General features: G+C 37.9%; 1 protein-coding gene and 1 long non-coding RNA gene across 4 annotated transcripts in view; one reads left to right on the top strand and one right to left on the bottom strand.

Annotated features, from left to right (window-relative positions):
- Nucleotides 1–1,101: 1,101 nt before the first annotated feature.
- LOC127352880 (uncharacterized) lies at nt 1,102–4,816 on the bottom strand. Its single transcript, XR_007881203.1, has 2 exons — nt 4,675–4,816; nt 1,102–4,548 (listed from the first exon to the last, which is right to left on the bottom strand). It is a non-coding gene; the product is annotated as an uncharacterized LOC127352880 (long non-coding RNA).
- The window catches only part of LOC127352879 (ethanolamine kinase 1-like), a 26,337-nt gene continuing 16,888 nt past the window's right edge, over nt 3,686–13,134 (top strand). The window contains exons 1-3 of one of the 3 annotated variants that reach the window (XM_051381663.1): nt 3,686–4,148; nt 8,033–8,295; nt 9,637–9,789. In XM_051381663.1, the coding sequence (XP_051237623.1) occupies nt 4,008–4,148; nt 8,033–8,295; nt 9,637–9,789 (557 nt within the window). In that variant the 5' untranslated portion in view covers nt 3,686–4,007. The remainder of the gene's footprint in view (nt 4,149–8,032; nt 8,296–9,636; nt 9,790–13,134) is intronic. The other 2 variants (XM_051381666.1, XM_051381664.1) reach the window with 2 other exon arrangements.

Raw genomic sequence — 13,134 nt, 5'->3', positions numbered from 1 at the left:
CCAGCTACTCCAAGCCATGACATGCGACACGTCACCGCAAAGAAAATCTGACAGAAAATATCCCATCCACATCTCTGATCTGTCAGCGCAAGGGAACAATTAATTGCAGTTGCAAAGTATTTTCTTTCCTCGTGTAGATCAACAATGTCTTTGGCAATTAGCCTCCCACCGTCTCCCTAAGGGCTGAGGCCTGAATCCTGCATGTCACCCTCTTCACATAATGAAGAGACAGCGGGTGTCATGTCTGGACTTGGCAATCTGCTACTGACATGAGAGTTAGAGTATTAAATGGACTAACTGCTGGCTTTACTGTCGAGGAACACCGGTGTCTGAGCCCAATGATTACCGCGGCCCCAAACAAAAATGACATTTGTCTGACAATAAAATTGGATACTAACCTGTCTGAAAGCAGTCTCCATTTGCCTAGAACAAACGTTGGCAAACAGTTTGACACACTTTCCCCTTGAATGCATAGAGAAGGCGAAGCCATCCTTTGGCTCACGGTAATGGCCCCTCATTGTTGGCCACAGAGGATGTGGCGCTATTCATACCGGTGGATGATTGAAAAGAAAATTGAATCCCTTTTGATGTGATAAATGTGTCTATTACTGCATTTGCACACAAAATGTCGGTGGAAATTATAGTGGGGAGGCAGGGCTCAGAGGAGAAAATACATAGGGATGGCATATTGGCTAGCTTTGATTGGAGCTGAAATATAAATATACTGTACCGGTAGATGTAATGAGTCCAAGCTCCCTGATTTTTCCACAGGAACTTCACAAATGAAAGGCCTTGACAGCCCCAATTGTAAGACTATATAAAAAGGTTAAATGTCTGCATAGCTCTCTCTTTTTCTCTTCAAAGAGCTGTTTGATAAAGGACACCAACAACTGTTTGCCTTGTAATAAAAGGGAATTTTCTCTTTTCAAAAACTTTTGAAAGACAGCAGGAAGCCCGGAGAAGAAAGAAGCCAGGTATTTTGTATTGCATAAAGTGTTGCACTGTGAAGGACAAATTCATTTGAAATTGTTAAGACAGTTGTGTCACGACCTCTGACACAATATTGGTGGACCCAAATGCACGACTCTGGCACAGACGAAGTTGCAGGAAAAAAACATATTTATTAAACAAAAGGCACTCTCTAGGAGGATATCAAAATGCAAACAAGTCGCTCTCAAGGAGGATATCAAAAAAACGCAAACAAAAAGTCAAACTTCAATTGACACATGAAATAACCTGGACTCTGAACTACAACACTTGACAATACTCACTGACTTACTGAACAAGATGAAGTGACAAAGGGAGACAAGGACTATTTATATCATGTGTAAGTGAGAACAGGTAAAAGCAATCAGGGGCGGGGCAGACAATTACAAAGGCGGGAAAATCACACAAAGGGAGGAAGTCAGGATTTGAATAGTGAAGGAAAAGATGAGTACAAAATAAAACAGGAAGGACTAAACATGAAACACTTAACATGACTAAACTTAACAAACTTGACGAGACACAACAAGTTGATCAAGTGTGATGAAGTGAAAATTTTCTCTAAGTGGTAGATAAAATCCCCTATTTTTGCCATTTTGTAAACATCTGGAATGCAAGTATAATAGTGATAATAATAATAATAATTATAATAATAAATAATAATAATAATTTTTGTACTTTTTTATTTTTTCAGTTGGCCATGTGTACAGATTCTATATTCATTGGCATCTCATCCAAATATTAAAGTAGTATTAGTATTAAACTAATGTTAACAATCTGACAATTCTTTATGAAGGGTCACTTGAAGAGTTTACCCTTAAATAATTGAGTACTCTGAATGAACTGGAGAAACAGACTCTTAATCAGTGGAAAAACCTTTTCAAAAATGAAACTATATTTGTATTCAGTCTTTTTCTGAACAAATGGCTTGGGGCTGATAGCCACAGACTGGGTAGGAAAGTCAAAAATATTTTTTTTTTGTTGATTTGTTGAATAAAATACAGAATATCACCAGCCTTATCCTTTAAAAATGGAAAGTTGTGACCATTTGAATTACTATTTGTGCCAGTTGATCCTTTATCCAGAAATCTTGGAAATGTTTGTAGCAGTTTCCATAAGAAAGAAAAGCTGATTATTAAATGTTGTGATCCTCTCCTCTACTATTCTCCTTCCTCTCATTTTATTTCCACATTTTGTTGAATAGCTGGTTCTATTGCTTAAATGACTACAGTGAAAAATACCCATAATCCAGGCAATGTCAAGCAGTCAAGAGAAACTCCAGCAATATTAACTCAGTTTTGTTACTCTTTCATGCTGCCCTCAACACAACTGGTACTTTGTTGATCCTTTCATAAATGATTAATTTTCAAGGCTCAAAGGCCCAAATGTTAATGTCTGCATATTAACAATCATGAGCAACATGAAAAAAGAGAAGCCAGACATACAGTAAGTGAATCTGTCTGAGATGTGTCATAACAGTATATTTGTGAATGCATGGGTTATTGTGTGTGTCATCTCTTCTTCAACCAGCCCTCTTGTTCAGCTGTACTTGAGAGTTACATGCAGTAACACAAACACTGACTCTGCTACTCTATACTACTCTATTCTACTGCCTGACCCTTACATTTTTAATCGAGACACTCATCTCTCTTTCAATACACAACATCTTTGATGATGAGACGCTCTTTGATGGCAAGTGAATTTCATTTGCGTCTAAAAGCTTGCAAAAGTATTCGGTTCAAGATGATCACCACATTCGTGACTTCTAGGCAATTACTGTAATGATGCAAAATGGTAAACATTGGCCCAACATCTAAATAATTTAACAGACTGAAAACATGCTGCTCCAATGTTTATGAAATTCGTTTTGTGTTTACACAGTGATCATGTTGAAATGTTCCATGGCATTGAACTAGCATGAAAGGTCATGTTTGACTGAACTAATTGTATGATATTTAAATGGGTCCTCTAGATCACAAGATGACTTGGGTTAGACAATAGACATTTAAAGTCTTTGCTGCTGCACACAGGCCAAATGTAATGCATCTGAAAATTATTTGGAGAATCATAAGTCATCATATTGGGTTGATTTTTGTCGCATGCCTACTTTTTAGCTTAAATGATCTTCAACAAAGTAAACTGTAACCTAATTTCTGCATTGGGACTTGCTGCAGTGACGTTTGCAGCCTGCTCAGTTTTAATGTTAGAGCAGCGTGGTGTGGCATCAGGTATCAGAGAGCTGTGCTGAAACTGACAGCAAAGAGAGCTCAGTCTCACGAGAGAAAATATGCAGTGCGAGTGTCACATCTTTGTGGCTGATAGCACAGACTGACATCTGAGTGGTTCTACTAATGAAAAATTAATTAAATGCAGATATTTAGGTCTGTGTTGCAATTCATTGAACACTTAAAACTTAAAAAAAATGTTTTATTTAAGTAGTAATTTCAAGTAAATTTTTTTTAGGTTACTTAATTTATGGTTATGGTTAAATGTATAACTAGTTAGAAGTAAAATATGGTCTGGTTTAATGAAGCAAAACTTTAATCATCATGCTTCATTACAGAGCTTCAAAATCAAAATCAAATCAAAATGTTTTCTCATTGAATTCTGTTTAACACTACAGGTGCCTGTAGCAGGGCTCAAACCCGTGGTTAATATGTAAACTCTGCAACAGTGGGGATGAAGATGCCCATAGGAACATTGGCCCCTGATAAGCAAGGTAGGCTGCTGAGTCACTGGACACACAAGTGAACAATTGCAGTGACCTCCAGATAGCACTGATGGTTCTTGAATTGCTCTGACAGAGCAGATCGTAGACCTCTGTCTCTTATGTCTTCCCCTTTTAAGTTTGTTTGGATGATGTTTCGATGAACTGTTGGGTCTGGATCTCAGCTGGTCTTAGAACACAGTAGGACTTTAGTCTGAATGTTTCTGAACAAATTCTGGACCTCAATATTTTTCAAGGTAAAATCTCTTCTGAGATCTAAATTCTCAAAAAGTACTTCAGATCTGCTTTGTTAAAAATGGACAGTGGGCCTGGTGGTGCTCGGAATCAGCTTCTCCATGTAGACATCCATATTGATCAGCTGGAACCTCGTTGTGGAATCCTGGACATCCTGAGAAGACTTCGTCCTCATTGGAAAGCACAGGACATTCAGATGAAGGCAAGTGGATGTTTGTGTCTCTGGGGTAATTACTATCCACATAAAACAGCATTACATCTCAATATACAGAGTCAGTTGTCCATGCTGGGCAGCTGTGGCTCAAGAGGTAGAGCAGGTCATCCACCAAGCAAAAGGTTGGCGGTTTGATCCCTGGTTCCTCCCGCTGCATGTCAAAGTGTCCTGAGCAAGAACATTTACCATGATTGCATCTCTACATTGATTTTACTATAGGATGGTTGTCTGAAGCAGATACATTTCGATGTGGATCCTGTGCTCACCATTTATTACACTGCTGTTGGCACCTTTATGTAAAGAGAAAGTCAGTCGGGTCAGAGTTAAGTAACATGACTGTGCCAGATGGTTTGTTACACAGATCCGTCTGGGAAGTTGTCGTCGGAAACTATTTGGAAAAGGGAAGGCACTTTCAAACAAACAGTTGGCAGGTGATTGGATGAACCATCTGTCCATCACCATCTAACTTCAACCAATTCGATCAATTAACCATATAATGTAGTCAAACTCTTACCGAAGTCAGTTGGGAGAAGAGAGAAAACATCTTTTCCTTCAAGAAAAGCCTTCGGTGCAAGTGCTTGCTCTTCTTTTTCTCTTCCATCAAACAATACTCTCAAGTTCTGGTATAACTGATGCTAGCAACATCTACGCTAACCTCTTATGCAGCTGCTAATGTTATTATTGAATGCTGTAGCTACCAGTAGTTCCTCATAGGATGCTGATTGGCATGTTACCACTGTAGTTCCGACAGAAGTGTGTAGCTTGAAGCCTGGCAAGATGGATTTTTGGATGGGAATGGGAAAGCTAGACAAACCTCCAAACTCCACTAATGCAAATGCATAATACATTTGTAGTAAAAGTGTAGGTATACAAGTTTTTTGGGAGGAGCTAAAAAATTAAAAAAGGGGCTGTAAGATGATGAATTATGATGACTGACTTGTGTTCACAGTTTCTGCTAAAGAGTTAGTTTTAAATCAAAATATATTATATATACATACATATTTTAACATTTACAGATATTACTTACAGTACATGTTTTCAATTTTTTCAAAATTAAATCAATATATGGAAAAGCCAAATCAAAAGCACATAAGATGATAAAATATAACATTGTTTTAGAGTTGGGGGTTGGAGAAAAAAAACACTGGACTATACAGAAAGACACCTTAAACAAATAAAACCAGCAGAAAAGCCAAGGTAAGTGGACAACAAAAGTCTATTTTATTTTTTTTTAACCCTGGGAAGAGATGAATAATGTTGTCAGAACAGAGAAATACCATTCTGGTCCCATGTGCAAACACAAGGTCCAATCTTTCAGAGAAATTGGGTTTATGTTTGTTAGGTGACAGCACATTGGGTGGGTGACCTCTCCATCTACACCAGGTCCAGTAATGTACACAAAGGAGTAGATGTTTGCGTTCAGCCCTCAGATCACTCCCTTTAATGATGTATTGTGTTCAGTAGACAGACTGCACTGAAAGACAATTCGTTACTACTGTTACACCTGTGCTTTTAACTGCACTGTATGTGAGAGTTCTTATTTCAAATTACTTTCTGTATCTTGTATTTTATCTTTGTATCTGTTTTACTCTCTTTGGTGACAGACAAATTAAAAAATAGATCAAACTCAAAGTGATGCAAGTTGAGGCAATTTCAGTGCCTACACATTAACTTTACAATTAATTAAAAACAAAAGCACTTGGCAGAGACTATTTCAAAGCTCTTCACCTAAAAGAACTTAAATTATTACAAAGAGACTAAAAAGAAAATATATTATAGATTACAGATCCAGTAACATTTAGGAGGATATACTGGCAGAAATGGAATATAATATTCATAGGTATGTTTTCATTAGTGTATAATCACCTGAAAATAAGAATTGCTGTGTTTTGTTACCTTAGAATGAGCTTTTTTTTTATCAACAGACACCATGAGTCACCTTATGTGGAGGCTGCCATGTTGAACCACCATGTTTTTACAGTAGTCCAGCACAGACAAACCAAACACTGGTTCTAGATTGGGCTGTCACTTTCACAGCCACTACTAATTTGCACTTGGTAGGGAAGGGTGAAGTGAGGGAGTTGTAACCTGCAACTACACTGCTAGATGTCACTAAATCCTACACACTGGACCTTTAAGAGAAAAGCTGGAACGGTAAAAATACAAATGCATGTGCAGTATTTTGCATGATTTTATATCTTTTATATTTTTTTATGTTTTAGCATGCTTTGTATAAAAGCAGTTTAGCATTATGTGTTCAGAAAGTTTAGGAAGTGTTCTAAATAGTAAGTTTTGAAATGACAATTAATGAATTATATCAAATAATAATATATGCAAATCAGAGACAAAAGGGGTTTGATAACAATGTCAAAGCCAGTATAAAAATATCCTTTCCCTCCATCCACTGTATAAATACTTGATTAGATGTCAAGGTGGGCATGTTTGTTCACTTTCCATCTAGATAGATAAAAAATGTGGGCCCATCTGAGGCTCAGAAAGTGCTTTGGGGACTGTAACAGAGAATGAAAGACTTTGAGAAACCACTGAATGACAACAAATGTCCGATGAGGCCTTTGCAGGCAAACAGTGGTCACTGTGGTATTGTTGTGTACACAACCAGAGCAGTACAGGGTGTGCTGCACGTGTGATCTTTAACATCAACATGTTCAGGCTTTAGCTCTCTACAGCTGTACATCTTTAACATATCTGTATGTACCTACTGTTTCATGTGCTGTATATACCTGCTACTTTTGTGTTTTTTCTGAATACCAGGGGAAGATCTAGAAAAATATGCAGTGGCAAAAAGGTTGAGTCATTAAGGGGTGGCAGAAATAAATGCTGATTTAATTGAAAGCAATCACATATATCAACATTTGCTTGGAAAAGCCCCCTAATTCCTATATTTGAACTCAAAAACAGTATTGTGGCACATTAGTAAAACCTTGAATATAAATATCTAAAAGTAGATTAGAAATCAATAAATTGTTTATTTTTTCATTGAAAAAGAGATTGCCTAAATTGTGGCCATAACAGATCATTAAATTATTATTACTATTTTTAACATGTTCTTTTTTTAAATTACATAAATTAATTTGTTAAATTTGACACCAAAAATTTAACAGAGAACAAAATAAATCTTATTTTTTCCTTTCTTTTGCGCTTTTCACATCAGATGATATCTTGACATTAAGCCACATAAATCTGGGTTTTTGTCTTGATTACAGTTTACTTTTTTGTTAATTGCCTGTCACATTATTATGGCCAGATTTACCTGTTAGGTGGCTGCTGGAGCAAAACATTGTTGAGACTGTATTGAACACTCACCTCCCACACAGTATGTACCCTGTAGCCTCCACTTTCCCATTAAACAGTGCAAACAGCAGAGTACATCTGGCAGAGAATTGAATTAATTCTATTATAAATATATTATTATAATTATTATTATTACAAAAATTACCTACACTTTCTACCTTCACAAGTGGGACTTTTACTTGCAGTATTGAGTAGTACTCTTCACACACACTCACACATCGGTTGCACAGCATTGGGAGCAATTTGTGGCTTTACAAAGGCTAGAGCACGCTGTTATTATATTGTCCACATGTCAGTAATATCATAAATGCTGTTATAAAGAAATGTCTGCTTCTTTTACAAGAACACAGTCACAGTTGTAATCTGTAAAGTTACACATATGCACCAAATTAGGTTCTTAAAAAATCAGCACTATGGACTGAGATGTTGAACACCGTACGTCACTTACAGTGAAAATTCACTGTAATTAACTGACAGTGTGTCTGCTTTGTTTTACCTGAAAAGTCCAAGCTGTACTTTTTTTTTGAGTTAATTTCCCTTTTGATTTAATTTCATATCAGAGATTCACAGAGGGCATCACCAACCAGCTGATTGGCTGCTACGTTGGCTCTCTCCAGGAACCTGGTTGTGTTCTGGTGCGACTGTATGGCAGAATGACAGAACTCTACGTGAACAGGGAGCGGGAGGTGGAAATGTTCCAGGTCTTCCATGCCCACGGGTGTGGTCCACAGATCTACTGCAGCTTCCAAAATGGCATCTGCTACGAGTTTGTTCGGGGAACAGTTCTAGATGATGAGCTGCTCCGGCAGCCCTCCATCTACAGGTCTCTGCCAGAACAGCTTTCAAACTTTTTCAAAAACTGAGACTTAGCCGCAAAGTTTGCCTGAAAATTACAGTTTTTTTACTGTAGTTGTCCAAATAATTAGACGTTGAATGCATTTATTTTTTTATGACATATCATAAAACTCGGATTGATTGACAGAAAAAAAAACACATTTGAACATTCACTAACATTTAATACAGTTTAAAAAGCTTATTTATTCAGAAATGTCTTGCTGTATAAAGAAACTAATATTTTCCAAATGCACGTTATAAAACACTATGTTTAGTGTATGACCTGTGAATGTAATAATGTAGCATTGTGTAATTTATTATTTTAACAGGGCTACTTATTTGAAATGACAATTTTATACGTCAAAATATATATAAGTTTAATGTCCAGTGTGTAATATAGTGTATAATCACCTGAAATTAATAATTGTTGTGTTTTCGTTACCTTAGAATGAGCCATTTTAATCCACTGAAGGAGCTCTTCTATGGAGTCCACCATGTTGAGGTGACATGTTTCTACAGTAGCCCAGAACGGACAACCAAACACTGGCTCTAGACAAGGCCTTTCTTGTTTTTTGTGGGGTTTTGTGGCCACCGTAGTTTGTTCTACATGTTCGGAAGGGGAAGGTTTAGTGCACCACTAGTTTCATAAAGCCACTTAATCCTACAAACTCGTCCGTGGTGATATCAGTTACCACAGGCTAAATGTAAGTAGCATACATCAGTGTCATAGAAAATATAAAAATAGCGAAATGATGCTGATATTTTCAGTTCTATTCAGTGGTCACACTGTATGAATTCAACAGGTTGTGTGTGTGTGTGTGTGTGTGTGTGTGTGTGTGTGTGTGTGTGTGTGTGTGTGTGTGTGTGTGTGTGTGTGTATTTATGTTGAGCATTTCGATAGTGCTGAGGCAGATGATTTTTTTATTATTTCTGTTGAGTCATGTTTCATGTTGAGCAATATTGTTTAGTCGTGCCCCCTTTGTCATTCATCCTCCTCATGATAACAGGCTAGCATCATTATTCTCTCGACAGGGCAGTAGGACACAACACAGCCAGCCAGGGCTACACAGCCAGGGCCACAATACACATTAATCACCTTGCTCTGCCTGATACCCTCTGTGGGGAATACCCAGAAAACTTTATGTCACCACTAAGAAGCCGAGAGAATCAGCACTCAAGTAGTCAAAAGGTCACGAATGCAACACTGTCCATTTTTTGAAAAGAAGAACTAGATAAGAGTAAATGGAAAGGGAGTTGTGTTTCTATTCTGCTGATGGCTGCAATAACAGTTTCAGCAAGGCTCATCTAAGAAAATGTTTTCTCTCCACAGATTGATCGCAGCAGAGATGGGGAGAATCCACTCTATCCAGCCAAATCGTGGTCTGCATGTTGAGCCTCTACTCTGGACAAAAATGTCCCACTTTCTCACACTGGTGCAAAGCAGCATCAACAGCAGCGCGGCTGAGCAGCGGTGCACAAAAAGGTACAACATTTTGACAAAATGTGTTTTAGATATACAGTAGTCATCTGAACATATTTACTTTCTGAAAATGTGTTTATTTATAATGCAACCACAGCTTTTCACATTTATCCTTTGAGCAGCAGCAAAGGGTCATAGAGTATGTAACACGCATTACTCAAGTCTGGAGAATCAATTTGTCAGTGACTTGTTGTGCACAGTCGGCAAACCGGTGTTATCTTGGCCAAGGAATGTTTAGTTGAGCGTAACAGTCAGTGGAGGTAAGTGAACAGTCCAACAACACTGCCACCATGGCTCCAAATGGGAACTTCTAGGAACAGAAGTGCAGGAGTACTTCTTTTCCACCATATTAGCTCTGGTTCTTGATCCGGTTCCATGTAGGATTCAACATCAGTCAACAATAAACAATCTTCTCATTAGCGATAAACCTGCCTGCTGTGTGGACTGTCTGTGGCGGATTATGGTTGGCCCACATTACTGCATTTTAACATTGCTCATAATGGTGGTACTTGGAGAGCCTCATATTTTCTGAGGTAATATAATGTGTAAAAAGTTTAAGAAACACTGAGCTACACTGAAAATTACTACTACTACACATTGAGCTGGTGCTGGGACGCTACCTCAGTGGTAGATTTTTGCATTCATCCCTTTGATTGAAACCAGCAACATTTTCCACATCTTTATCTTTTAGGCAGCAGCACTTCCACTGATGCCTTATCATTTTCCCACGTGTCAAATGTACATTTCTCAAACCTGCCCACAGTGAATAGTCAGCGCTTGAATGGCATTGGCACGCTCACCTCCCTCAGCATGTAGCTAGAGTCCATCGGTGTGAGCTGTCATTGGTCAGAGGGAGGAGGTGGGGGAGTGGCCTCTGTGGCAATGACATTGCGTTATCTCTGACAGGGGTCATGGGGTGAGAGGTGAGAGGGGGCTTCCAGACACTACAGAGAAACAGAGCTCGGCCGCAAGCTTCCTGCAGAGCTCTCCCTTATCGGTCAAACGTTCAACCTTGTTTATGTTTGCTACGAAGGGGTCGGAAGTCCACACAAACTAAAGCTGGAAAACCCAGAGTCTCTCAGTTGCTTTTGAACAACTTGAGTTTTTTCTTTGTGTTTTATCATGTGGGCAAAGGCATTTGGCACTGGAGTCAGTCATCCATTAAAGAAAGAGACTGTGAAGGAGGCAGTCTTTTATGATAAGACGTTTTAGCTTCCTGCATTCAGATGTAGGAGAAAACAAGTGTGACTTCTCCTCTTTGTCATCAGGAAGACAAGACACAGGCAACTATTCTTATTCGAAGTCTTGTATTTTCTGGTTCGGCGGCTATAAAAAAAATCCTTTTTAGGGCACTTCTATCAGTCAGCCCAATCTACTATTTTCTTTCCTTTTTTTCACTTGTTAGTTATTTTGGAAGTGTCTTGGTGTTTAAAATATATCCTTCATTTAACAGTCTACACATTTCTATTATAAGAAACTAATTCATTTTTTTTTCTAAATGCATGTTATAAAACAATATGTTTAGTGTATGTGATAATGACACCACCACTGGGCATGGATAGTTTTAAGAAATGCAACATGGAAGGAGTCCTTCTTAATTATTAACAAGCTAGTTAAAGAAGAGACAAACAGTGTGCCTCATTGTAAAGTGGTAACATTATGTTTTTGCTGTTGAACTTTGCTAAGAAATCAATTAACCTAAATTGGCCCTTTACACATGGTGACATTGAGGATATTATTATTTTAACAGGGCTACTTATTTGAAATTTACAGTTTTAACATAATATGTCAGTTATAGGTCCAGTGTGTAACAAAGTGTATAATCACCTGAAAATGAGAAATAAAAACCTAATCTATAGCCAGTGTCTGGTTTCGAAATGCAAGTTTAGTATTTCATAAAGACCTGTGAATGTAATGATACATAGCATAACATTGTGGGCTCACAAACATAATTAAATAGACAGACATCCATTTAGTAAATATGGCCACCTAGAATGCATTAAAACAACACTGAAGTACCTCCACTGAGCTGAAAGAAATATTGATTTAGTCTAATCTTTGAATTTGACACTTTTAATTTCACCTCCAACAGTTAAGTGAACATTTATTTCATCCAACATACAATGATACAATGAAAGGTAATGCACATAGAGTGAAATGGAGCGCAGATAAGTAGGGGACTATTATTTGAGATCCATTGATCAACGAGTTGTATTTTATTAACCAAGGATTTTGACTGGATTAACGTCTACTTTTATGTTTAACCCTATTTTTCCACTTAACCTTTTAGACAGATCGGATGAGTATCACATTTTGTTATACAACTCCTAATTTGTACAATGTGCTATTTTGTGCTAATGTGATACCAAAAGGGATAAGTGTATGGATAAATGAGGATATAACACACAGCAGTCTACAGAAGGAGACTGCACCACATTTAGACTCCCAATAGATGGTGCTATATTGTGAGACATTTGTGTGACTGAGGAGCTTGACACCTTCAACTGCTGCTCAAAAACAGAACAGCTCAAAATGTTTAGGAAAATATCAATAGTTTGCATATAATAATAAAGAGTGTTAGAAAAGTATGATGAAGTGATGGAAGGAATGCTACAGCATAATTTAGGAGATTTGAGATATAAGAGATTTAAGAGGTTAATTTATGATTAAAATGTATGTCTATGATAAACCATGTCAATGGTGTCTGTTTGCATATTCACTGGTCTCTTGAGTGTATGTGTGACACACACTCACACACACAGAAGCAGAGATAGAGAAGACCAAGAATTTAAAAAAGGCAAAAGGGATTTTAAACAGGCATCAGATAAACTTTTGTACTTGAGAATGTATGAGTGCTAGTATGAGTGCTGGTATGAATGTGATCTTCAGAGGAAATGGTAAAAGAAAGGCAGAGAGAGAGCAGGAAGAGGCTGCACCTGCAGAGGAGGTCTTCAGCTCTCAAGCCACCCGCTGTGCAAAGAGAGAGATACAGATACAGAGAAGAAGAGAGAGAGAGCGAAAGAGGCTGCTGCAGCTGCAAGGTTCGGAGAGAGAGTGCACATAGAAGTCAGAGATGGGAGAGAAAAGAGAAGAGAGAAGAGCAATGGAAAGCCAGAGTGCAACGTTTTCTTCCCCAAAAGGCCCCCTGCTACTCCCATGATTCGCATAAACTGCAAAAAGAAAAAAAAACGAGAAAAAAATCAGCAGTGCTCGGCTGGTGTTTGAAATCATATGTAAATAAGGCACATTGATAATGAAGCGCCAGAGGAGGAAATTCCACTAATTACCTTACAGAGACTTAACAAGGAGCAGGAGGCGAATGTACTTGACATACTGTTTCTCATGAGA

The sequence above is a fragment of the Dicentrarchus labrax genome, unplaced genomic scaffold, assembly GCF_905237075.1.
Source record: "Dicentrarchus labrax unplaced genomic scaffold, dlabrax2021, whole genome shotgun sequence".
Taxonomy (NCBI): Eukaryota; Metazoa; Chordata; class Actinopteri; family Moronidae; genus Dicentrarchus; species Dicentrarchus labrax.
Note: the sequence above shows the minus strand (reverse complement) of the source record. Positions and strands in the feature narration are given on the sequence as shown.